Genomic DNA, 27900 nt, shown 5'->3' with positions numbered 1-27900 from the left:
CACAAGATGATGTTGAATCAATTGCTATCAGAGATAATTCATTTTCTGGGTGCTGATTAAGGTGAAAACTGGTGGAATGTGAAACAATTTCTAACTGGTAGTGTTGCTGACTTCCACCCTACTACACAATCCATGAAAAATTATTACCACTCCTCTCTCTCACCTCCCTGCCTCCTAATACAGAAGTAAGGGCATTCTCTCCTCATTCATCTTGTTAAAGCTTTCGGAGCGGAGACTACCCCCTGATGTGTATAACATTAGGGTCACTTTGAACAACAGACTCCCTTGATTGGGTGGGGCTTCTCGGGCTCACTTAAACTATAATCCTTCAGAGCAGACAAAGTGGACAGGTTTCAACTCTTAAACTCAAATTTCCAGAAGTGAAAATCACTGGCTAAGCCTAGTATTCTATTTAGGTCCTCATTCTCTATAAATAATTAATTCTAATGAGTCAATCATTGTTGAAATAATATATCATAAGCATCTATTAATTGATAACTATTTCCAACTGGCTATAAAATGGAACTTAGGAAAATAGTCCCTTGATGACTTAAAAGAATATTCTAACATAACTCAATTTCTTTTCAAAAGAAAATCATGATCAGCTAGGTGAACAGCTAGGACATCTTCTGATAAAGCACAAAATAGGTTTGAAAGAAAATTAATATTTTGTGGCTTTATCACAAAATTTATCTTACAATGTCTGATTACAAAAATAGCTCGAGGCCAGAACAATAATCTAGTTTCAGGTTCAAGTAGTTAAAACTGCTAAATGGGAGGAAAGGACAGTAATGGTTGGCGGGGGGAGGAGGGTACAGAAAAGGCTTGTGTCAACCATGTTCTTTTTAAATCGCAATGAATTCAGTACTTTAGTCTTCTCGGGGACTCTGCAGACGCTTCTACATTTGGCACTTCTGTAGTTCAGGTCACAGGAGAGTAGTATCTGTGCACTGGCTCCCGTGTTTACATTGCTGAAATCAGCTCACTTACCTCAACAGCTGAATCATACCTGTATTTTTATATGTTCATACAATTTAATTCTGAATTAAGTCATCGAGTGATCTCTTGTTTACTGCATTGAAAACTCTAGGTCAGAGGTAGCCTGGGAACAGACATTATTGTGCCCAACCCCCACTTTCCCAGTGGACAGAATGAATAGGGAAAGCACTGTTGTCCCCATTCTCATCGCTGCAGGGGGTAGGGGTTAGTAATCTACAGGACATGTCTGTTCTCAGGCCTTTAACCTGCAGTGAAAATGAGCATAAAACAAAAAGATGATTAGATGCTAGCGACCTGAGTGTTTGTAGTTATCTACTTGCATTTTAGATGACTGTAGTTTTCTTTAAGCGACATGTTTAAGGCACCAGAATATGCACAAAGCATGGGAAATGGAAAGCAAGAATCACAATGAAACAAATAATCCTCTGGCTCTACTCCAATGAAGGAGATTACCACACAGCAAAATAAAAAGAAAAAATTTAAAAACAGCAACAGTATGTTTAAAAACTTACTGCTTACTGCTTCTGAAATAGTCAATAAACCTAAATAAACTGATCTACAGATTAAAGCTTTTTTTATAAAAAAGAATGGAACACTGCCGATGTGAATAGCACCATGCATTTTTCCAGTTCTTATGAATGTGACAGAAGCTGTTAAATCCCTCTCTTCTTCCCATATCCTTTGTTTTATCTAACTTTCTCCATCTCCCTAAACACACTGGACTTGAAATTCAGAGGTTCAGTCTGCGGCAGAAGTGTCTTGACCCTGTTCCAAATCCCAGGAACGCCAAGTGAACGCAGGGAGCACTCATTCCCCCAATGGAACCAGGTCCCATCCCAAATTCCACACACACCCACCCACCAACCCAACTTGCATTTTAGAAGTGCCCAGGAATTTCAGGCCATTTGTTTCTAAAAGTACTTGAAGATTCATTAAATCTAATGCACAGAGGGAAATATTAGGGGGTCTCCGTCCAGTAACTTCCTTCTTACAGTCCAGTTACCCCACCCATGAAACTGCCAAGGACCACCAAGTTTCTTCAATTTTAGTTTTTATTTCTTCTAAATTTCCCACAGAAGTTGTTTTTCCGATTCTAATCCATGTGAAAATCAGAATTAAAAAAAATATATTTTCCTTGTGAAAGTTGGGGAAGGGGGAAATTCAACATTCTCAAAAATTCAGCAGAAATGTTTCCATTCGTATCCACTTCATCTCTTACACTTGTTTTCTGGTCCATTATTTTTAAATACCGTTTCCTGGTTAGATTGAGATAAGATTTTGGAAAATTGCATAGGTTAGCAAGTCAGTCAAATTTTGGTTGAAAATCAGAAAATGATTAGAAATAATTTTTAAATCCAGGAATTTATCCACAAAGAATGCCCATGCTAACGTTAGTGTTTTTGCAGTGGCTCAGTGGGACAGTCAGCCTTACAGACCAGGAAGCTCCCAGATCCAATCCCCAGTTTGTATCAATTCAGTTGATCTCCACCAGAGCAGTGGTAGGGGGTGCTACGTTATGCCTCAGCACTCCTGCGTTAGGGAAGGGAAATTCCTGTTCCAATCACTATCCAGTGACCACTACCCGAGGTGTGTGTGCAGGGTTGTCAGTTTAGGACAGGATCAGGCCAGGCTGTGATATCCTCTATAGTCAAACTAATTAAATTGCCCCTACAATAACAGCCATGCCAGCACTCATCATTGTACTCTGGGTGGGGGACTTCAATGTCCATCACCAAGAGTGGCTCGGTAGCACCACTACTGACCGAGCTGGCCGAGTCCTGAAGGACATAACTGCTAGACTGGGCCTGCGGCAGGTGGTGAGCGAACCAACACGAGGGAAAAACTTACTTGACCTCGTCCTCACCAATCTACCTGTCGCAAATGCATCTGTCCATGACAGTATTGGTAGGAGTGACCACCGCACAGTCCTCGTGGAGATGAAATCCCGTCTTTGCACTGAGGACACCATCCAACGTGTTGTGTGGCACTACCACCGTGCTAAATGGGATAGATTCAGAACAGATCTAGCAGCTCAAAACTGGGCATCCATGAGGCGCTGTGGGCCATCAGCAGCAGCAGAATTGTATTCCAGCACAATCTGTAACCTCATGGCCCGGCATATTCCTCACTCTACCATTACCAACAAGCCAGGGGATCAACCCTGGTTCAATGAGGAGTGTAGAAGAGCATGCCAGGAGCAGCACCAGGCGTACTGAAAAATGAGGTGCCAACCTGGTGAAGCTACAACTCAGGACTACATGCATGCTAAACAGCGGAAGCAACATGCTATAGACAGAGCTAAGCGATTCCACAACCAACGGATCAGATCAAAGCTCTGCAGTCCTGCCACATCCAGTCGTGAATGGTGGTGGACAATTAAACAACTAACGGGAGGAGGAGGCTCTGCAAACATCCCCATTCTCAATGATGGCGGAGTCCAGCACGTGAGTGCAAAAGACAAGGCTGAAGCGTTTGCAACCATCTTCAGCCAGAAGTGCCGAGTGGATAATCCATCTCAGCCTCCTCCCGATATCCCCACCATCACGGAAGCCAGTCTTCGGCCAATTCGATTCACTCCACGTGATATCAAGAAACGGCTGAGTGCACTGGATACAGCAAAGGCTATGGGTCCCGACAACATCCCAGCTGTAGTGCTGAAGACTTGTGCTCCAGAACTAGCTGCGCCTCTAGCCAAGCTGTTCCAGTACAGCTACAACACTGGCATCCACCCGACAATGTGGAAAATTGCCCAGGTATGTCCTGTCCACAAAAAGCAGGACAAATCCAATCCGGCCAATTACCGCCCCATCAGTCTACTCTCAATCATCAGCAAAGTGATGGAAGGTGTCATCGACAGTGCTATCAAGCGGCACTTACTCACCAATAACCTGCTCACCGATGCTCAGTTTGGGTTCCACCAGGACCACTCGGCTCCAGACCTCATTACAGCCTTGGTCCAAACATGGACAAAAGAGCTGAATTCCAGAGGTGAGGTGAGAGTGACTGCCCTTGACATCAAGGCAGCATTTGACCGAGTGTGGCACCAAGGAGCCCTAGTAAAATTGAAGTCAATGGGAATCAGGGGGAAAACTCTCCAGTGGCTGGAGTCATACCTGGCACAAAGGAAGATGGTAGTGGTTGTTGGAGGCCAGTCATCTCAGCCCTAGGGCATTGCTGCAGGAGTTCCTCAGGGCAGTGTCCTTGGCCCAACCATCTTCAGCTGCTTCATCAATGACCTTCCCTCCATCATAAGGTCAGAAATGGGGATGTTCGCTGATGACTGCACAGTGTTCAGTTCCATTCGTAACCCCTCAGATAATGAAGCAGTCCGAGCCTGCATGCAGCAAGACCTGGACAACATCCAGGCTTGGGCTGATAAGTGGCAAGTAACATTCGCGCCAGATAAGTGCCAGGCAATGACCATCTCCAACAAGAGAGAGTCTAACGACCTCCCCTTGACATTCAACGGCATTACCATCGCTGAATCCCCCACCATCAACATCCTGGGGGTCACCATTGACCAGAAACTTAACTGGACCAGCCATATAAATACTGTGGCTACGAGAGCAGGTCAGAGGCTGGGTATTCTGCGGCGAGTGACTCACCTCCTGACTCCCCAAAGCCTTTCCACCATCTACAAGGCACAAGTCAGGAGTGTGATAGAATACTCTCCACTTGCCTGGATGAGTGCAGCTCCAACAACACTCAAGAAGCTCGACACCATCCAAGATAAAGCAGCCCGCTTGATTGGCACCCCATTCACCACCCTAAACATTCACTCCCTTCACCACCGGCGCACTGTGGCTGCAGTGTGCACCATCCACAGGATGCACTGCAGCAACTCGCCAAGGCTTCTTCGACAGCACCTCCCAAACCCGCGACCTCTACCACCTAGAAGGACAAGGGCAGCAGGCGCATGGGAACAACACCACCTGCACGTTCCCCTCCAAGTCACACACCATCCCAACTTGGAAATATATCGCCGTTCCTTCATTGTCGCTGGGTCAAAATCCTGGAACTCCCTTCCTAACAGCATTGTGGGAGAACCGTCACCACACGGACTGCAGCGGTTCAAGAAGGCGGCTCACCACCACCTTCTCGAGGGCAATTAGGGATGGGCAATAAATGCCGGCCTTGCCAGCGACGCCCACATCCCGTGAACGGAAAAAAAAAAAATTAAGGCTCACTCTATGAATAAAGGCCAGAGTACCAGACTGCTACCCGTGGATAGGATGCCAATAACAGCAGCAACATCTTCAAGGAGAAAGACAGAAAAAAACAAATAAAAATACAACATGTTGGAATGGTGGGACATGGGCTTGATTACTCAGTGCTGTTAAGTTCTCCATCTAGCCACAGAACAAATTACCAATTTATCCTCTTACTTCAGTTCCTGTGTGACCTGGAGAGACTGGGAAATTTGGAAACAAATAAAGAGAATTTGCCTTAAAAAAGGACCTTCTTAAACAGCCAAAATAGAACACACTATCCAACCTAAATGCACTGTGAGATAATACTCCACGCAGCAAATGTATATAAAAAACCATTCACCTATACTATCACAAGCTCCATATAATGCAGGCCCACGAAAACAATCCTTCTCTAACCTTGGTGATCCATAAACTCTCCCCAGTTTTCATTTTAATCAGAGCCAGGTGTTAAAATCACATTATCGACAGCCATTTTTTACAAAACCAGTATTTGCACTTTGATTCACAATAAAGATGTCTATTTGCACAATAGCAGCAGATGGCAACAAATGCCTAAATAACCATTTGCCAAGCCTATCACCTAATTTGAGAATGTTTCATGATAATATTGCAAAGGATGATTCAAAATACGGGCTGCACTCTTTGGTTCTTTACATGGACATCCCAAAATAAACTCGATTTTTGAAGTGAAAGCAGCTGTTCCTCTTAATCCACATACTGCACAAAACCTTATGCTAAGCAACAAACATTTCCCTGGAAACCACACTGCCAAGAATGTGAAAACCAGAGATCTTAACAAACCAATTAAATTGTCCCCACAATTGCAGCCATGACAACAACTGCATTTTTCTCTATGGAAGCATACCTTATGATATCCTGATGTAGTGATGAACTGTATTATCTCCACTCATTGTAAATCTCCTTCTAGTTTTGTTAGAATTCTTACTCTTTTCTCATACAGTTTTGTAAATTATGTCACCATGACAAATTTTAATTCAGAGGGTCAGTTGACCCAAAATGAATAGTGTTGTGTGCAAGCAGCCTCCGAATCTTATAGCACACTCATCTAAATAGAATATTGCAAATATCAGTCAAATAACAAACATTTGCCCAACGCTGAAAAACATCCCAAGGTGCTTCACAGAAGCATAATGACAAAGATCAACACCAAGCCAAAGGTAATATTAGGAGGTGTGATTAAAAGCTTGGTTAAAGAAATGGGTTTTAAGGAGGAAATAAGGGTGTCGAGGCAGAGAGGTATAGGGAGGGAAATCCAGAGCGCGAGGCCCAGACAGCTTAAGGCACTGCTGCCAATGGTTTGCGAAGGAAGTGGGGGATGCCCAAGAGGCCAGAGTTGGAGGAACAGAAAGTTTTCAGAGGGCTGGAGAAGATTACATAGATAGGCATGGGTGAAGCCATGAAGCGATTTAAACATGAGGATGAGAATTTTAAATTTGAGGCATTGGGGCGAACATGAGTCAATGTAGGTCAGTGAGAACAGGAGTGATAGATGAGGGGGACTGAGTGTGGGATAGGATATGGGCAGCAGAGTTTTGGATGAGCTCAGGTTTATCATGAGTGGAAGCCAGCCAGGAGAGTATTAGAATAGTCGAGTCTGGAAGTGACAAAAGGCATTGATGAGGGTTTCGGCAGCAGATGGGCTGAGGCAGGGGTGGAGACAGACGATGTTACACAGCTGGAAGTAGGCAGTCTTTGTGATGGAGAGGACATAGGACGCAAAGGTTGAAATAAAGCTGGTTCATCTGACACAGTGGCCATAGAGGGGGACGGCTTTGATGGTGAGGGTACTGAGTTTGTGGCATTTAACCACTGATAAAAGCAGTAATAGTATATCTTCTTTACAGTTTTTAAACAGAAAAGCATTTGGCAAACAGAAAATATCCATGCAACATTCTTGACATAATTAAGCCATGTACATGTATCTATCTAAATTATAGCAGTGCATATTTAAACAAATTAGAAAAAAATTTGGAAAAGTTTTTTCATGAGGTTATTCTTGCTTAATGCCTTTGAAGAACCACCTCCGAGTAATTATTTTATAGTATTACACAATCCCATTGAGAACAAAGACCTACAAAGGGCATGGTGAGGGGTAGGTTATGCATGCAGTGACTGGGGCCACAGCAAATAAATAATCATCACCTGGTTTGGGTTTGACTTTGACTTTTACATTCAGTATTTCCAAAGATGTGTACTGGCTACTTGCATTTATATTGCTAAACTGACTCCCAAAGGCAAAACTTTTGTGGGTCTATGATTCTGCCATCGTAATAAGATGTAGATGCTGGGAACTCCATATGAACATCTAACTACTATGATCTGAACTACAAAAGCACTAAATGTAAAAGCCCCTTTCATGACATGGTTTACTGCTTTCATCTATACTCTCAATGATCTCAATGACAAAGTACCAGATACATGTCATTGAGGTCAATTGAGGAATAATTTGCATTAGCCAGCTAGGGGTGAAATTCCTTTTTTTTAAAAATGGGGAGTGCTCCTTTGTTCTGTAATTAGCAACTGGCTAAGGAAATTAAGAAATGTATGAGTTTGATAAATAGTTGGAATAATCTTCTCGGTGGAGTAGTTTAGACTTAAAACAATATTAGCAGTGTTCAAACATAGCTGGATGCTATAATGGGATATATAGAATGCTGGAAGAAAGCATTTCCAAAAGTATATTCTAATTTCTCCTTTTGTTCTTCTAGTGATAATCTTGAGCCTATTCCACCTTGTTACAACCAGTGGAAACAATCTTTAACTCAAAACCATTCATAATTTTGAAAACCTCTCAATCATCTCTATGCCAGTGAAAAAAGCTCCAATTTTTCCAAGTCCCTTTCTCCTAAATATAATCTCTTATTCCCTTCGATGCCCAGAACTGCGTGCGTGCATTACTCCATCCGTGAGCCAAAGTCTTATACAATGCCACTATCTATAAAACCCAGAATCCTATTAGTCTTTTTTATGCCTTTTTCTATCTGCACTTCCACCCTTAAAGATATCTGCACCCCTCGATCTCCATGTTCCTCCCCTTTATTAAGAATCTTACCTTTTAAGGGTATATTTCCTTTTACTGCTTTTTTTTCTCCCCAAAAAGGTGGTACTTCATATTTTTCTACATTGGTTAGCAGAATGGGCAGATGCAGTTCAATCTATATCCTCCAACAAGCTTCCTCACAGTTTGATACAGCACCCAATTTGGCACCATCAGCAAACTATGATATCAGTCCTCTTGTGCACATGTCCAAATCATTTACACAAATAGAAAACATGGTTTTATAAATGGTACTACTACCTGGTTTAAATTTAAAGTATGGGTTTACCTTATCAATACCTTTTAATATTTTATATACTTCAATGAAGTCATCCCTTAATCACCTTCTTGCCAGACTGTAGCTTGAATTTCTCTGTACTTTCCTCAGCTCATCTCCTTCACACTTGGGATCAGTTTTTTGCTCTTCTCTGTACGTTCTCCAATGCATATTTTTTATGATGTGGTGACCAGAACCGAACATGGTACACTAAGTGAGGTCTGTAAAGCCTTAGCACACCTTGGGAAATCTATTTGCTACTATTTTGGCCATACATCCCAGTATTATATATATTTTTTAATTTGTCATATTTTCTACACATTAAAAGAGAAAGTTTAATATTACTCTCAGATCCTTTTTATTACTCCTTCCACTGATTCAATCCCATTCAATGTGGTGTCAGTTTTGGCTCATTGGTAGCCCTCTCACATCTGAGTGAGTACAGCCAATTTTAATTCAGCCCACCCAGTCGAAACGGGGCAGTAGCAGAGTTGAAATCACTTTGCACCACTTACCGCTCGTTCCTGCTTCGCTGCCATATTTACAGAGGTCTTCTGCCGGGCAGGAGCCTCATTACTGTATGTAAATTGGAGTCGTATGATGCACATGGGGCCCCGATACAATTTTGAGGGACAACTGGGCGGGGTGTGCATTGTGCATACTCCACCCAGTTCAATAGGATGGTGAAGAGGAAGAGGCCCCAAATATTTAAATTATTATTTTTTGTGGGGCTGGGAGGAGCACGTGTACTCCTCTGGACTCCACATGAATAATAATATGAGCCACTGCCACCTTGGGCTCCCCTCATCTCCGATTGATCCCCACTACCGGATCTATCTTCCTGCCAGCTAGGTTGGTCTCCAGGCCACCCGATATTGTGCCAGGCGGAGCTGGCAAGCTGCAGCGGGATGCCCATTCAAACCCAAAAGGATCGGGTGGGTGTTCCACCTGCTGCTCGCTTATTCCATGCCTGAAGTTAAAATCTACCCCAGAAGATCATGGGTTCAAGCCCCACTTCAGAGAATTGAGCACATGATCTAGGCTGACACTTCAATGCAACACTAAGGGAGTGGTGCACTGTCAGAGATGCTGTCTTTCGGATGAGATGTTATACTGAGGCCCCGTCTGCCCTCTAAGGCTAAGGTAAAGATCCCATGGCACTATTCAAAAGAGATGGGGAGTTCTCAATGAGTTCTGGGCCATATTTATTCCTCAACCGACAAAATCTAAAACAGATTATCTGGTCTTTATCCCGCTGTTTGCGGGACCTTGCTATGCACAGACTGGTTGCCGTATTTCCCGACATTACAACAGTGACTGCAATTCAAAAATACTTAATTGAAGAACTATGAGATGTCCTGGGGTTGTGGTTGATGCTATACTCGTGATTCACATTACAGATTTTGAATGAAGTGTATTTATGAATGGTAAGTTTTATATGCCATAAGTCTGCTCAATTCCCCCACTGATCTAAAAATCCTTTTGCAAATCTTTTGCTGCAATTACGGTCTCTACGGTTCTCTCTATTTTGGTGTGACCATCACATTTGACAAACCTATGTCAAATTTTGACATCCAAGTTATTAATATAGATTGAAAACAGAGATCCCAAGCACTGGCCACTCTAGACGTTTATTCAACCATTCCCTTTCAGTCTTCCATTACATTTCTCGCAAGTACTCTCTAATTTCTATGTTTTTTTAATCCAATTTCTTGTCCAGATCCATATTCTAAACTATATTGCTATGACTTTTGGATTAATTAAATTTCATTGTCAGTGGCCTGGAGCAATTAACCCGTGATTATCACCATGAACGGTATATAGTATGGGGAGAGAAACCCAAAGACATACCCTGATTTGAGCACTGGAATTAGTCACACTGGAGAGAGGTTGGGGTTAAGGAATATTATCCCAACTTCAAAATCAATGTAGCATTTCCATGGCTCTCTGGATAAGAACGCTAAGTTATGGGATCTTTTAGTTTGAAGTCATGCCAGGTTTGTGTTCCAAACATGGATGTAAAATGGCAGGCTAACCTAGATTGGCCTTTCTCATTTCTACCTTCATTTTTCAAACAATTTACTTTATTATTTTTTGTTCTGGTTTTAAAAGAATTTAAAAATCCTTCATTTAGGAAATGGGTTTCTGACTAGGTAGGACTCACCCTTGTTGCACAGGATTTCACTGAAGCATTTGGGATACATGTACAGGCTTCTTCCTGTGCCTTTCAGGTATAAAGGCATACCACACATGCCTTCTGGAAACAATTCATTACTTATGACTATTTCTCTTCTAATATAAATCCAAACATTTATTCACTACTGCAATCTGTGATCGAATCCTCAAATCAAGCAATGAAATATTCAAATGGTCCCCATAGTTCTCATTAGCTCACCACACTAGAAAGTACAGAGGTTGTGTGTGCTTGGTTGAATTGAGCAGAGAACATCGGTCCCTATCCACATGCATGCAGTCATTACATCATAGGTCACAAGAGTCAGGGTGTTTTGAAGTGATTTACTGTAGCTGTATGCAGTACAAAGGGAACCTGAATAATTTAGTAAAAATTGCATTTATCCTGCTGGAGTATGCTGTGTATTTAAAAGCTATATATTCCTGTTTAGAACTAATCATTAATAATATTTCTAAATGTTATTTTAAACTGGTTTTGCATGCCTTAGAAAGAGCACATCTGCCAATAAAACAAGATGGTCAAAGGGAAAGGATCGATATGCAAGGCCTAGTTCTGGAGGGTGGCCATCAGTTGCTATATTATCTCATTTAATAAATATAGCACGAGTACCCAGTATAAAAGAATAGAGAAGAAAAATAGTACTGATGTGGTTTACTGTCAGTAATTGCAAGAGTGTTAATGGACTGGAATCAGCACATTGTGCTTCAGACAGCTCTGATAGATAGTGTATTCTTGCATTAGTTACACCCAGCCTCAAGGGGCAGTTCTGTCAGCTAGTCTCTTCACTTACTGCTACAATAAAGAAAGCATATGGCTTCAAAACGGCACAACACCACACAAACAGTCTTTGATATCGTCATACTCACCAAGATTGGAAGTCAATCATCACCTGCTCAACATAAAGCCCAGAAGAAGACAATGACGTTTCCATATTTATTTCAGATTTCAAGTCACCCATTGAACTAGCAGCTGCTTCTAGCTGTGCTTCTGCTGCAAGTGCAGCAGCACCAGGGTCTCAAACAGGCAGCTTGTGGATTTTATGTTAGCTTTGCATAAGTTGAAACTTGCTACATGTGAATGTACTGAGAAAAGAAAACCTTAAAGATGTTTTTCAAAGCCTTTTGAGAGGATCTATATAGCTATTTATACAACAAGATTACTGTTATATTCCTACTATATCGTGTGCAGTACAAAAAAACCTGTGCATTTAGCCAGGACCACAATTACTAAAGAAAGGCAGGGTCATGATTCTAAATAATCCTATTCAAAAAGCACCATTGAAGGGGAGAGTCCCCATCTCAGCTTTTAAAGCCAATAAGAGAATTCCAACTGCATCAATATGCAGCTCCACAAAAGAAAAGGACACATCTCTCAGAAGTACTGCTATAGTAAATATGCATTTTAAAACCAAAGCATCACTAAATCACACTCAGATCATTGAGCATTTCTTACACACATATAACAAATATTGTTCATAGGTTACAGCAATCTTATTTTTTGTTTTAATACCAGTTCAGATATTACAATAATGCCATTGAGAATATTAAATATTGTCCTTGAGGGATAGCATAATGTCCTTTCGGGATAGCACAGGCTTGACTAAAAGCCAGGGCCAATAGGTGGCTGCCAGTACTAACTACACTGTGATGGCTGATGATACTGCTGGCCTAGTGAATGAGGTGGGGAATTATGGTTTAAAAACAAAAAAAAATGATGCAGGACTCACATAGCCTCTGAAGGTTCCCGATTCAGGCTGCTTGCCTGCCTCTGCTGCACAGACTGGGAGCCTCCCATCCTTGGCTTGCCCCTGTACAGAAGCTCCAAGCAGGGCCAGCCTCCTTGTTAGCTCCACCAGCGAAAAGCCCTGAGAGGTCTGACTGTAGGGCTGCGATGCTGCACTGCAGATGGGAACAGCTGCTTGCATCAGTGACAGCAGTACTGTAGCGGCCGGTTCTGATCTCTGAACTGCTGCCAGCTCCTGGATGCATCAATATTACTAGAGACTTTCCTGGCTATCGTGGGGGTACACAACAATGACATGCACAAAAGCTAGCACAACTAGTACCACAACAAGCCCACATATAAACAACAATTGATAAGATGGCAAAACAGAGGATAAGGTGACTCCTCCCTATAAGCACGCATAATACTGCCAGCTCCCTGAAGAGCTGCAAAAGCAGGGCAGGTACATTGTTCATTGTCTACCTATTTGTACATTAAATTGATTAAATTCAGTGCCAATGTAACATTTTTTTTCCAGAGTTATAATTTATATGTTAAATATATATTCTCACAAGCATAGCAGAGTGGAGATATTTTTTCCACAACCATACATCCCTTTTCAAAATGGAATATTCCAACAAGGGAAGTAGACAGCACTTCAACACGAGCCAACGCGCACACAGAGAACTGGAGGTATTCAATCTGTTGTATTTAACTCATTGACTGCTGTTGCCAAGGAAACACAATTAACAAGTCCTGCATGAAGAACCCCACATCATTGTTGAGTTTTAAAGGGCCAATGTTTTCAAATGGCAAAAAAAAAAAATTCCCATTGGGAAGGGAAAGCACCTGCTCGGCAATTCCACCACAACGACCTCACACACAAGTAATACAATGAAGTATTTCAAGACAATTTAGATTATCGCTGTGGAGAAGAAATTGCTTTTTAAATACGCAGCAAGTAACCCAAAATAGTACAAACCCCGCTTTACTTTTTTAAAAAACTAAAACCAGATGATATTATGACAGATAAAGCACCTCATGGGTAATGACACAATGGTAGATTTTTCCGATTGGTATTCGGTTTAATGCCTGTGTAAAAACAACACATATGGTGACTCATGATGGGCTCGTGTCTGATTGGTAAGAGCAGTCTTATCTTTCCCAAATGGCCATTCTTCAATGTAAATCCTTCGCTTACCTGGAGTGCTGTGGCCTGTTGTATCATCCTTACCACTGCCCTGGTTGAGATCAGTTAACTCAGGACCGACCGGGGATTTAACCTGGACCATTCTGGTTCGTATGGCTTAAAGGCAGTATGATAAAAATTCTGATTGGTGAACTTCACGTTCAAATGCTTAATGTACTGCATCCATATGTGTTGTTTTTACACAGGCATTAAACTATCATTACCCATAAGCCATCAGAAGAGCTTTATCAATGAGGCGATAGTACTGATTTCGATATTGAAACAAGGCTAACGATATTGAAAATAACAAGAGCAAATGCAGGTTTTCTTGTGGGGAATGCATTGTGAGCTCAGGTCACCTGTAAAAGATGGGCGCTCAGGATCGGGCACATTTGGGCTGAGAAGTCACTGACTAAAGGGGTAGCACTTTATTTTAACCACATTGGAAAGTGCTCTTGAACTCAGAGTTTTTGACATTTTGTTTATTTTTGCCTCATATATTCGACAGAAACATTCAACATTGCTGCAATCAAAATTCTGGATACGGGAGTTTGGGTGGAGATTCCTTTCATTTTGTGCTATTTGGAAGAAGAGGTGGATAAAAAAGTGGGGGGGACGGGGTGCGGGTGTGAGACAGATTCGACTGCACCAGAGGGAGAGGCAGACTGCCTACATTCGTCTTTGGCCACCTAGCTGTGTTTATAGCTCCAAGCACACCTACCTAGGAACATCTGGGGAAAACTGCCTTTGCAGGCTGTGTCCCCAGGAAAGCGGTGATGGATTTGTCATCTGCTTCGAAGTGACCTGCAGACAATTTTCACCGTAGGGATAGCACTACTCATGGCAGCCAAAGTCATTACAGCCTTTAACTTAAGTGCCTCATGCTCATTGTAAAAGGTACTACAGAGGATATCAGCAACATCAGACAATTCATAGTGCACTGATGCATCAAGCAAGTCATTGCTTTGTTTGTTCACTGTGGCAAACAACTTCATAATCTTCCCCCATAAAAACTCATCAGCAAGAGAAGACCCTACAATTTTTTTCACATTAAAAGTCAGGGTGGTATTGAAAGAACCTTTGTGGCTATCCTGACTCCTGCACACAACCCCTTGGTCTTATGAACCCAACAAAGGGTCCTGTGAATGTCCAGGTAGTCAGTGACCAGCAACTCAGAATCATGTAGGCCAGTGCTTGCTTCCCAGGCAGCCTTTATCTACACACAATCCATTGTGGCTTGGAAATTTGAAGGCGGCATAAATCAAGCATCGATTCTCAGAGTCCAAGGCTATCCTCTTCAGTCCTAACTCTTGATCCATCATGAACAGCAGCAGGACTCACCTGCGAGTGACTCACCTTCTGACTCCCCAAAGCCTTTCCACCATCTACAAGGCACAAGTCAGGAGTGTGATGGAATACTCTCCACTTGCCTGGATGAGTGCAGCTCCAACAACACTCAAGAAGCTCGACACCATCCAAGATAAAGCAGCCCGCTTGATTGGCACCCCATCCACCACCCTAAACATTCACTCCCTTCACCACTGGCGCAACGTGGCTGCAGTGTGTACCATCTACAGGATGCACCGCAGCAACTCGCCAAGGCTTCTTCAACAGCACCTCCCAAACCCGCGACCTCTACCACCTAGAAGGACAAGGACAGCAGGCATATGGGAACAATACCACCTGGACGTTCCCCTCCAAGTCACACACCATCCCGACTTGGAAATATATGGTGGTTCCTTCATCGTCGCAGGGACAAAATCCTGGAACTCCCTTCCTAACAGCACTGTGGGAGAACCTTCACCACACGGATTGCAGCGGTTCAAAAAGGCGGCTCACCACCACTTTCTCAAGGGCAATTAGGGATGGGCAATAAATGCTGGCCTTGCCAGCGACGCCTACATCCCAAGAATGAATTAAAAAAAAGGACGAAGGTTATGTTTTCAGGCCCTAAAATGTTGAACTTGGCCTTACTAAAAGGTCTCTCCTCCCATTCAGGTTTGCTCACTCCTGTTATGCACCATTTCATTCTGCAAACATAGTACTGAAATGCTGCAAGTTTGAAGAGCACATGAAGAGTGACATCCAAATGTCTAACCTGCATCCCAGTTTGTGTGTGAGTGGTCACACAACATGCAGGTAGGTTATGTTGTAAGGGTACTCATCTATCCAAAAGGTAAGGTAAAGAAACTTCCAATTTAATGTGTGCCCTGCTGAAGTATGGACAGGCATGTGTAGCTTGGAAAGACCTTCGCATGCAGCCTCAGTCATGGTTTAACAGGGTTAGAGGAAATTATGTGGAACACAGATTTTGTCCATGAACTTGGGATAGTGAAATACTGGATAGCCTTACCTTGGTAGACTTCCCAGGCTGTTAAATTGGTTTGTCATGTGTTCTTCGGCTGTCGGACACAACATTTTGTGTGTGTCGGTTACCTCAAACTGAGTGGATGGAGTACCTGTGGGGAAGAGTGCCCTGGTATCCCAAACGAGGCAAATCGCCTTTGCTGCACTTCTTGCATAAGCACCTCCACAGCAGCACCAGAAAATGGAAGTGCTCTATAACCTCGGTCAGGCCTATCCAGGTGTGTGGCCAGAAGAATTGAGGAAGCCCAGTAAAGTGACACCTAAGCTCCTGATCAGAGCTGCAAGTGCATTCTGCATAATAAATGAGGGCAACCTTGTGAAATCTGGTGAGTTCAGCGCAGCGTCAGCAAGTGCAAAATTTGCTGTGGTCCAGTCCCAGCACAGGATTTGAGTTCTTGTTCAATTAGCTCATAACTACATGGTTTTACAATTCATTTTTCCCGACAGTGTGATGTAATCCTCGTTTCTATGTAGAGCTGCAGATACAATTAGCAACAAAGTGTCAAAACCTACAACTGGCATAGCCCAGTTAGAGATATAAATATTGGTTTCCATGGGCATCAGACATACTTCAGTGTGAAAAAAAACTGCTGTTACATAACCGCTTAACCATAGCGAGGTGATACTCAGCTCCACATCAAAATAATGGCAAGAGCATAAACATTAAGTTACATTTGTCATCTCACCCATTCACTGATTAACCAGATCAAATTCAGCAGCTGCCATTAGAATAGCTAGATTTGAAAGCAATTCCAAGTCAAAGAAAGCTGCTCCTTAAAACTGAAGTGTTTCAATTGTCAATTTTTGGTAACGTTTATGGAGATTGATCAAGATGAATTAAAAAAAGACTTCACATCATTCTTCGAAACAAATTTATGGAAATAAAATCATTCTTTGAAACAAATTTATGGAAATAAAATCTTTTGTTGCTGATCTTTTATAAGCACTGTGTGTATTCATGAAAGCATGTGATCAGCCCTGCACATTTGATGGAATAGGCTTCTTGGTGATGTCGGATTTCCCAAAAACCAGTAAGGTGATCATTAATGGTAACATTTATTTTCTCTTAATATTTTCACTGGAGATTCTGCTTCTCTCACTGGAAAATGTATTTATTGATCATGTTTTTTTCACAAATACGTCTCTAGTTGTATGACATGCAAAGAGAGAAAAAAAATCAGTGGAGCTAAAGGCCCAATTCATTAGATCTATTCAGATACATGCAGCATTTCTGATATCGGGGTGAATTAAAACCATTAAAACTCCTTTAAAACCATTTAGAATTTTTTTTATAAACATGAGTTGGTCCATTAATATGAACCAAAGCATTTGGGAAAAAAGAACACATTAATAAGTGTAGTGCAATTTGTAGACTGCTGAAATATATTCCAAAACAGAATAAAGAGGTGGTGAATGAAGATCATTGTACACACAGGCTGCTTGACTGCTGCCTCACCTCAGGGGTCTGGGCTTGCCCAGATTATACAAAGGATGTCTCTCCTTAATGGATTTTTAACCCTTTAATGATTTCAACTATGTTTCTGGGCTGCTGTTGTTTCACTCTATTCATATAAAAACTGTCCTGACCTGTGGTTTTACACATATTTCATTAGCAAGCTGATTTACACGTTTATAGCGAATCGTACTTACCTCTGTTACAGCCAAAGTCTGAATAATAAAAGCTACGAATGTGTGTGTATTGTGTGTATATATATGAGAGAGAGAGAGAGAAAGAAAGAAAGAAAAAAGGCGGATGGTCAGGTAGATTCTCAGGCTAGATTAAGGATTAGAGCAGACTTTTCAATTCTGCCCTGGTGGTGCCGTGTGTTGGTACTAAAGCAAAGAGTATGTTATTCTCATCGCTCTCTGATTTTCACCTTGCCCAGATGGTCATTTTTCAAGAGCAAACTTGAACAATGATTATTGGCAAGCTACTTGATTGCAGGAGTCATTATAGCCAAGTCTGATGCTGTCCTTGCACACACACTTTTACTGGATCACTAAACAACGATCAGGAACAGGAACCTTAGTTTTTCCCCAACCTTTGCCTAGGGACACCGAGGCAGGCCAGTTTTACTGCAAGTTAATAAGGGTAGCTAACTCATCACAAACTAGACACTGAACGTGGGATTTTCCTGCTCAGTATGGCTCAATACCATTCTGAGCGGTGCATTTATTCACTGAGTCGCGAGACTAGGCCTGAGATTTCTAATTTGAAGAAAAATCCTTTCCCTGTTAATGTCTGCAGAGCTACACAGAGTTAGATCTCAGGCCAAGTGCTAATGTATCAAGAGAAGTGAAGTACATCGAAAAACATCATGCTCCACCTTTTAATGTTATATGCAAAATAGAAAATAGAATGTTCCAAAATGTTTTATACTGCAATAATGGATCTGAAAGGGGACCTAATGGAAGGAAAGCCTGGGGCAATGCTTCTAATTCAAGGTATTACTCAATTTTGTACTAAATTATTTCAGTTTTTTAAAAAAAAATCAATTTCCTCATCTCTGAAAATTGCTCTTTCCTTTTTACAGTTCAATTTAAAAACAAATAAAAAGCACTTCTTTTCCACACTAACTTTTAATCTTGCTGCCCATGTATAGTTGGGTCTTGACAGTTCTTGCACTTCCCTTGAATAACTCTAATCAGGATTGCACCTCTCCCAAGACACCGCAACGGGCCTAACCAATCATAAACAACATTCTCTGTAACTGTGACCATAGTGCATTATCCCTCCTTGCCCTCTCTGTAGCCTTTGACATGGTTGACCACGCCATCCTCCTCCAACATCTCTCCTCCGTTGTCCAGCTCAATGGGACTGCTCTCTCTTCATTTGCACTCTTATCTATCTAATCGAGTCAGAGCATCTCCAGCAATGGCTTACTTTCATCCCCTGTACGGTTACCTCCGTAGACATTCAAAGATCTATCCTTGGTCCCCTCCTCTTCCTCATCAGCATGCTGCCCCTCGACAACATCATCTGCAGATATGACATCAGTTTCCACATGTATGCTGCAACATCTTTCTCTACCTCTCCATCGCCTCTGTTGTCAGACTGCTTGTCCGACATCCATCCTGAGACGAGCTGGATTTTCCTCCATCTAAACACTGTGAAGACCAAAGCCATCATCTTCAGCTCTCACAACAAACCTGGAACCTTTGCAGGGCAATGGGAAACAGCAGGGGAGTGGGACTAATTGAACAGCTCTTTCAAAGAACCGGCACAGGCACAATGGGCTGAATGGCTTCCTTCTATCTTTGTACTCTAGGTTGTTTGCTTTAGTTTGACTGCTCAAGAATTTCACTGTGCAATTCAAAACCTGAGGGTATGTCCCTCACATAGGAATAACTCTACCCATAACTCGAGAATCCTACTCCTTTGTTTAATAGCATATAGTTTTCAGATACCAAGCTTCTACAGTGACATCCTTTTTTTGATTAGCTGAGTGTCTGACATGCATAAATTACCATGTCTAATGATACTACAGTCAATTTCACTTTGCACCAGTGCTACAGTTACAGTGAAAATGTAGCTCGAGTCCATATTCAGGCCTGATATTGCACCCGAGTGAAGTGGAGCAAGACTGCCTGAAAGCAGTATCACTTTGTTTCGCATTGGAATCAGTTTGGCTTTCACACCAAATTTACCACACACCAGTTTAACAGCCAAAATCACTTTGCACCAACGATAAGCTTGCAATGCACATGCATCTGCATCACAAGAGTCTCCAAATTATGCTAGAGAAATCCAAAGATATTTTATGTTTGCCGACATGGAATACGCAGTCTCAGTATGGGAAACAACCTACTTACCCAAGTCCAGAAAGCGCAGCCACAGATTGGCAGAGCCAATGCTTAGTGACTCCGAAATGTGCACAAGTGTACTTTGGAGTTTAACCAGCTAAAATAGCGTAGCCTACCAATACAGAGAACTGGCAAACTTCCAGATGCTTGTCCAACATGGACCACCATATACATTAGGATGTTGACTTACAGGTTACCTAGAGCCAAGTGGGGAGAAACCCAGTCCCCTGTGGCAGGTCTACCTCTGTAGGTTCCATTATTCAGCTAAACTAGCTGGCCAGTTGTCAACAGTGCCCTGAGGTGCTGCTGATCTGGTTGGCTCAGGTATCGGATTACAGAGTTTTCCACAAAGGGTTGAATTGATTCCAAACCTCCGTCACCAAGCACGTTATCTTGGAGAAACCTCAAATGTAAAGAGATACTGCATACTTACCCCTGCATTTTTACTGCTGGGTGATTGGCACAGATTCCCTGTGGTGCTTTGAAAGGATCCAATACCAAAATAATTCAGGGCAGTGATCACTTTCTCAGCGACAGACAGCCGTTCTGGCAGTGGAGAAAGGCTGAAGATCTTCGCGAAGAGTCGCACAGCTGTGCAATGGTAGCTTTGGACAATCGCACTGTTCGAACACAGAGCTCCTCCAAGAACTCCTTGAAGAACTTGTGCTGGGCTATTTGGTGGGCCAGTGTCTTCTGCCATGCTGCTTTATTCTCCTCGCCTCCATGGGCTGCTGTTCCTCCTCCGCCATAAGGATGGCATACAGAGGTGCGCCCATGGGGAATACCATATCTTTTCCTGAGAAAGTTGGCGGTGGGAGGTCCGAACTAAATGTAGGAGTGGGTTGAGGCTGTGGCAAATTGGGGAGGGGGTCAAGTGCAAGTCTCAGTGAGCAAAACTGTGGCAAAGAACAGGTTGGAAAAATGTTTGTGAAGCCAGAAATCGGAAAGCAAAGTTTGGAGACTCTTCAAAGATCTCAAACTCCTCACTTCCACCTGAATCATATGATTGGGGGAGCAGCTGTGGCAGTTTTATAATGGGTCTAACCTTCACCAGAGTGCAGTAGTGACATACAAGCAGAAAATCCCTGACCACAGTTCCAACAGGTGAGTGGCACTCCTATACAAAAGACACCTGTGGGGCTTAGGCAGGCGGCTCGTCAAAGATGCCAAAAAGAACGAGGAAAATTGCATGTCGTGCATTAACTAAGTGGTTAAACGCAAATTTATTTGATTTTGTTTTTAAATCACAGTAAAGGCGTAAACGCTAAAGATAGTGAGGAAATTCAAGTCCATTGTCTTTGATTCCTTTAACACAAAGAGCTGAAACAACCAGAACCCAAGAGATTTCGCTGTACTTACATCGAGGGAAGTTCTTGTGATGACAGAAATTATCCACTAGAGTGCACTTCCAACACAAGAACGAACAAGTGTTTCCTCAGTTCACTATCATTCAAAACACACCTCTCCGTCATACCCAGCACTAAAGTAGGCCAATTGGAAACCAGTTCTCATCCTCAATTAATACTACCCCAATTCTAAAATACCGAAAACAAATACAGTCTCAGGATAACAAGTTTATTGATAAGATTTTTACACCACATACCTCACAAGTTCTTGCAGATCTGTCGTATCCACCTGTGGTTTGTTGATGCCTTCAGGTGAAAGGGGACGTGGTGCAGATTGAAGAGGAGGAGCTATTGGCTCTTCACAATCACAAGATACAGAAACACTGGAAAATACAAGACATGACAAGACATCTCAAACCATGTTCTCTTAGTTTCATAAAAAAAGTAAACTGACAAAACAGATTTTATTGCAAATAGTTGCTTAACTACATACATAAAACAGTAATTTACGTATTGACAGCCAAATAGCCTCAATAAAAAAGAATGACCTAACCTTCAGAGTCTTTACTCACATTTTCACAACTCAAAATATTTCCATAGTGCAAAAGCTAAGAAATATGTTGCTTTCCTCCATTTTCTCGCTACCTTAGTAACCCCAATGCAGGCTGGGATAGCCCCACCTATCTGTCTGCACTTAAAGCTGTTTGACTCTAAACTCATTTTATCCTAAGCTAAACAAATTCTTTGAATTTCAGAAGGCTAGTGAAAAGAAAGGAACTGAAACTTTAAAAAGTCTTTAAAATTAGTATAGGTTCCTTTCTTAAGTATAGTCAGAAAGTAACTTTCTATTGAATGTTGTTCTTCAAAAAGGTCCAAAAACATATAAACGTTTTCAGAGATTACCTGAGAGGCGTTTACCTGAAGACTATTTGTAAACAACGTGTGGCTGAAAATGCATGGGATGCGATACCAAGTTTGTGTTGGGATCACACCCACTGATGCCCTCCAACGATGACCCCACCAGAGTTTGTGGGGTCAGTAGGAGGGCATTTAATTAGCACGGGGCCAGTGATCAAAAGCGTCACTCTGCGAGATGGATTCCGATTTCCAATGGAAACTGACATTGGTTAATTGCGGCCTAATAAGTCACAAGGATAGAAGGAAAATAGAAGTAACAAATTGATACAACAGGAGGTTCGTAGCTAAGGTTAAATTAAACATACATTGTTAGAGTACTGGAGGAAACTTTTCAGTTTTGATCTTCTTATTGCCTAGGATACCTTGTAGATGAATGTAGGACAAAAATATTCAACCAAAATTTCTGCTCAAACTCTGTACACCAAATAATCCACAAGACACCTCCTCAATGAGTTCATGCATCTCAGTATTATAGCCCGCTGTAACACAGCTACCAATTAATAGTGCCAGAGCTAAATCTTGACTTCTATTAAATATGGTCATTTTTTATCCTCATAAAAATATATACAAACATGGGGATAGATTTTGAACTTGATCACACCCATAAATAATCAGGCTGTGATGGGCATGCAGACCTCTCTATCTGATTATCCTCTCTTTGCTCAGGTGATGTGTAACACCCAGGCAGTAAAGACCATGATTTATCCCATGATCTCATTTAAAAAAAAACTTTTCTTCCACATACCTCACAAGCTGGTTTTGCAAGCTTGTTATATCAACGATTGGCTTGTCTATAGCATCAGATTGCAGAGGTGGAAGTGAAGGAGGTGCAGGAAGAAGAGGGGGAACTACCGGCTCGTCACAGTCAGAAACACTGGAGAATAACAATCAACAACACTTCTCAGAACATATTCTTTAACAACAAAACAATGGTGTTGTAGATTCAACTTATCGAAATGCTTCCACTTATATCAAAGACAAATAGCTAATTTGCTAAAATATCAGCACTGGAAATTTGAATCACAAATGTTTGCACTGATATCTCTCACTATTTGAAAGTGGCACAATTTAAACTCAAACTTTGTTGTTATTGCCTTTGTATAATTAGAACAGGAAGAATATGTTGCTTCCGTGCATACTGACTGACCCGTGAATGCTGCGGTCAATACTGTTAGGTGCTTGGGACCGCTGGAGTCTGCCTCCCAAAAGGTCAGTTCTTATTCTTTTACTTACCTCATTGTGGAGCCGGGAGGAGCACTCCATTAAATTCGCGGACCACTGCCGACCACCACTCGCACCTCTCTCACATTGACTCCCTTCTTTCACCTCCAGGACTCTATTTACCAGCTCAGCCAGCGGCCCAGCCGGACAATCTTCGTTCTTCCCAGAACCAGCAAGCTACCTCTGGGGTGGTGACTACCACCCGCAGCTTGAACAAATGATGCTGACGGACTAATTTCACGTGGTACTTCCACTGACATCATTGGGCGTCCTGATTCAGGAGCGATTCAATTTCTAGACCTTTGGCAAGGTGCAATTACCTATTATACTTAATTACCTCTAAGAGAGTCAGGTTACAGCTTGCACTGAGTGCAGTAATAAACATGCTCAGTGGGTAGTTTACACCTTGTTACAGTGCAACTACTTTGTATATTTAATCCCTATAAATGGAAAGGGATTTATTGAAGCTGTGAAGCTTGGCTTGAAATATGAAAATGAATTTGCAAGTGCAGTGGAATCTCGTTACATTTAATAGTTTGGGCAAATAAAAATATTGAAAATAACTAAATTCATAAAAGCAAGTTAAACCTTGACATATGTGTATCCAGTAACCTAGGCCAAGGTTCATTAATAACCCTGTACATAGCAGCATCATACAATGGAAAATTCTGTGACATATATGTAACATATGTATGTTATTTTAATGAGTGGCATTGATGCAAATTATAAGGGGGGAAATAAAGAACTTCAGGGAGAACTATTGAAGGGACAATCCCAGAGGGTTAAGTTCTTGTCCAGCTCAAAGCAGGTCTGATCTATGCCTCAGTATTTTAAAAACGTTGCCTTTAACCAATAATGGATGTTGTAGTACTCTTTGGCAGGCTGCAGGGAAACACATCTTGTGCTTTGCTCTTGCACTCAGTATAGTCCCAAGCTATGCAGACCAGTGGCCTAGATGAGCACAGCCTACTCCATGCCAGGGTTCACCCTTTTAGATTTGTGAATTGGAGAAACAGCTCAAGAAGCATTAGCAATAAAGCCAGACCTATGCCAGGAACACAAGAGTTGCTGCAGCTGCAGTTCTTCGTTTCAATCCAACACATCTCCACAAAATGTCCACTAAAATTTCGCACACCTCTTCTTCTGACTCCTAAACAGATAATATCATTTCCTGGAAATCTGTCTTGTATACAGAAGTTTAAGGGAGAAGTTAACAACCACAGGCTGCACTGTGATTGCAGGAGCATCCATTGGCCGATGACAAATGTCTTCCTTTTTGGTATCAAGTCTTCCTGTGCTCCCAGAAACCACAAGGATCAATTTTGTGAGCCATGTCTTTTTATACCATCGTATAATAACATACGGGAAAAAATCTGTGCAAGTTTATATCAAACCTGGCAACCCTGAGATGTAGTCATAGTGATTTTTTCTCCGCTTCTCCTGCTTCCTAGTATACAGCAGTCCACATCATAACATTATAATTCTCTCTTCTTTTTGGGGTCCTTTCTCTGAATCACACCATTGTAAGCCTAAAATGTTGCCAATAGTGATTGCAGTATCCAAAATAGGTTCAGACTGGAAATTTGCCTAATCATTTCAATAATGTCATTCGTGAAGAGGTCAAACAGTATTATTTTCAAATAGAAACTTCTGTATGAATGTTGCACTGTTTAACCTCTTCAGAAATACCACATGGAAAAGACTACAGTAAAATCACTGTCCAGCACAATGCAAGTGGATGGTTTGTCTGTATGATGAATGTTGGAGGGCTCAGGCACAGCTCATTCAATTATAAATCTCTCCTTTCAAAGTACAGTGTTGATATTTTTCTTTATGGATTTGTAGATGGCTTGTTTTGAATCATGGTTCCACTGACAGTTGCATAAACTGGCTCAAAGTGTTTCAAACAACTCATCAGATTCACAGTTCGTCACTTCTTCCAAATACAGAATCACAAATGTCTTTTAATTTTCCTTCAGCCAGAGGCTCACTGGTTCCAAATTTATTTTCTGTTCTTCTCCACCAAGTGTATGGAGTAGCAGCACAGATCCTCTACATTGTACTGTATGGTACTGAAACCTTCACTGACTTAAACAAACTGGGTATCATTTCGAACACATTTTTGCAACTAACTATAATGATAATTTACTGCTAAAAAAATTGAACCGAACGGATTTGGTTATCTTTGATATAACAACGGTTTCCTCCAAAGAAACTTTATTTATCCCAAGTGATTGAACCATGCCCTCTGTAAACACTTTTTTCACCAGTTAGAATAGGTTGAAGAGCAGTGCATTGTACTTAAACTATTCCCAGTGTTAGCACTTGTTTTTTTATCTGCCTGTAACACACTATTGGTAACAATTAAACCTCTATCCAACAGAGAAAGGTGAATTGACTCATATTGGGAATGCGAGTACACACTCGCCACAATTCTCCATCCATAATGGACAGAAAATCAGGGGACTGGGTTCCTAAATTCTTTGTATGTGCTTCTGGCAGGCGAAGCTCCATTCCAGGAGCACAAATCCATAAAATTACCCAGTTTACTATAAATTATTGCTAAAGATTGAAATATATGGGGAGAAACATATATCTGACCGGAGCAATAGAAAATCTGGTCATTTGAATTTAACTTTGTATGTCTTATTGTTCTCAATGTGCTGCAATATGGTCCATCTAAAATTCTGCTACTGAACAAAAGTTCAACTTTGGCTAAGTCTAAGGGGGCAGTTCTATTGCCATTTTCATGTTGATTTATAGTTGTTTTGATTTTGAGTGAGCATCAACACGAAAGTGGCAAGTTAAATTTTAGGATTACCCAGTGTGAAAAGAAGTCCTGAGATGTGAGAACCCCTCCTGGAGGTCACCTCACACCAGTTTTAAGAAACAGCTTTTGAGATATGGTAATTATGCTTCTTCCAGTCTATATAAAAATTAAAATCACCCATTATAATCACATTGCTTTTGTTACATGCTTCCCTGATCTCTGTATTTATACATCTCCCCACTACATTGCTACTATCAGGAAGTCTGTAGACAACTCCTACCAGAGTCTTTGCTGTTCCTTAATTCTACCCATAGTGTTTCCACTGCCTGATCACCCTTACTGCTGCAATTGTGTCTTCTATCAATATTGCTAGTCCTCCTTTCCCATTTTTCTTGTCCTTTCTAAAGATCCTATAAGCCAGAATATTTAGCCCCCAATCATACCCAACCTGTAACCAAGTCTCTGTAATATGACATCATACCCTTTAAGCTGAATTTGTGCTCCTAACTCACTTGTTTTATTTCTTATGCTATATGCATTCGTGTACAGAACTCTTATTTGGGTAATTACCCCCCACCCTGCCCATATGTCCTGCTAGTCTTTTCCTTACACTTTTTAACTTGCCGTGCAGATTTTCCCCTCCGACCACCCTAACTAGTTTAAATCTTTTGCCACTCTTTACTCTTTCTGCAAGGACATAGGTGCCTCTCCTGTTTAGGTGAGGGCCATCCCATTGGTACAGACTTCTCTGGCCCCAAAAATGGTTCCAATGTCGCAGGAATTTGAAACTCTCCTCTCCACACCATCCATCCGCCATGCGTTGACAATCCTTATCTTTCTTTCCCTGTCTGATTTTGTCTGATAACGCTCCTGTGAAGCACCTTGGGATGGTTTTACTATGTTAAAGGCGATATATAAATGCAAGATGTTGTTGTTGCACTGGGAGTAATTCACAGATTACTACACTGGAGGTTCTGCTCCTTAATCTACAATTTAACTCATTAAAATCCCTTTGCAGAATCTCAAACCTACTACTATCTGTGTCATTGGTTCCCACATAAACCACGACCTCTGGCTACTTGCCATCCCATTCCAGAGACTTTTGTATTCATTCCATGATATCTCGAACTCTGGCACCTGAGAAGCGGCATACCATTCGGGACTCTGGATCACATCTACAAAAGGACCTATCTACCCCCCTGACAACAGAATCCCCCACAATCACCACTCGCTTATTCTTACTGCCTGTACTGTTTCGCCCATGAATAAACTCTTGCTCATCAGTGCCTTGTAGTCACTCATGAGGAAAAAACTTCAACTACTCATCAATGCTCGGGTGCTGCTGAGGTTACTTTCCAGGTTTTGTTGGTAATCAAATTTTCCAACATTAGAGAAGTTCTGTCTTATATTTTGATGTAATGTTACACCAGTATAACAATATTCTGTCAACACTTCAAAACACCAGTGCAGAAGAGGTTACAACAGAAAGTTACAACTGTTACAATGGGAGGAATTTTAACCCTAAGAACAGGTGGGTAGTTAAAATAATTGATTTATCCAGGGCGACTGCAACCCGGCTCCAACACGCCCACTTCTGGGTTTAATGGAGACGGGTTTGGATGTGTGCGAGTAACCTATTCGCCCTAATGAGTGCAGGTGGGCAGGTAGATAGCGGAACAATTAACGTCATTATGAGATGTTAATTAGGTCTTTTCAAATTTTAACAGGCCTTTAAATTTAACACCTGCAGCACGGGTTTCCCCAGGCTCGTCAATCTCGCCAGTGAAACGGAGGCGGGAAGGGCCAGATCCATGAGGTAAGTGC

The 27900-nt window shown here is 41.8% G+C and overlaps 1 protein-coding gene across 6 annotated transcripts in view; it reads right to left on the bottom strand.

The window, feature by feature from the left end:
• The window catches only part of LOC137340049 (microtubule-associated protein futsch-like), a 224708-nt gene that overhangs the window by 76240 nt on the left and 120568 nt on the right, over positions 1-27900 (bottom strand). For all 6 annotated transcript variants that reach the window (XM_068002280.1, XM_068002274.1, XM_068002277.1 and 3 more), the window contains 2 exons: positions 22831-22959; positions 21425-21550 (listed from right to left, as the gene is read on the bottom strand). In XM_068002280.1, the coding sequence (XP_067858381.1) occupies positions 21425-21550; positions 22831-22959 (255 nt within the window). The remainder of the gene's footprint in view (positions 1-21424; positions 21551-22830; positions 22960-27900) is intronic.

Source organism: Heptranchias perlo, chromosome 21 (genome assembly GCF_035084215.1).
Source record: "Heptranchias perlo isolate sHepPer1 chromosome 21, sHepPer1.hap1, whole genome shotgun sequence".
Lineage (NCBI taxonomy): Eukaryota > Metazoa > Chordata > Chondrichthyes > Hexanchiformes > Hexanchidae > Heptranchias > Heptranchias perlo.
Note: the sequence above shows the minus strand (reverse complement) of the source record. Positions and strands in the feature narration are given on the sequence as shown.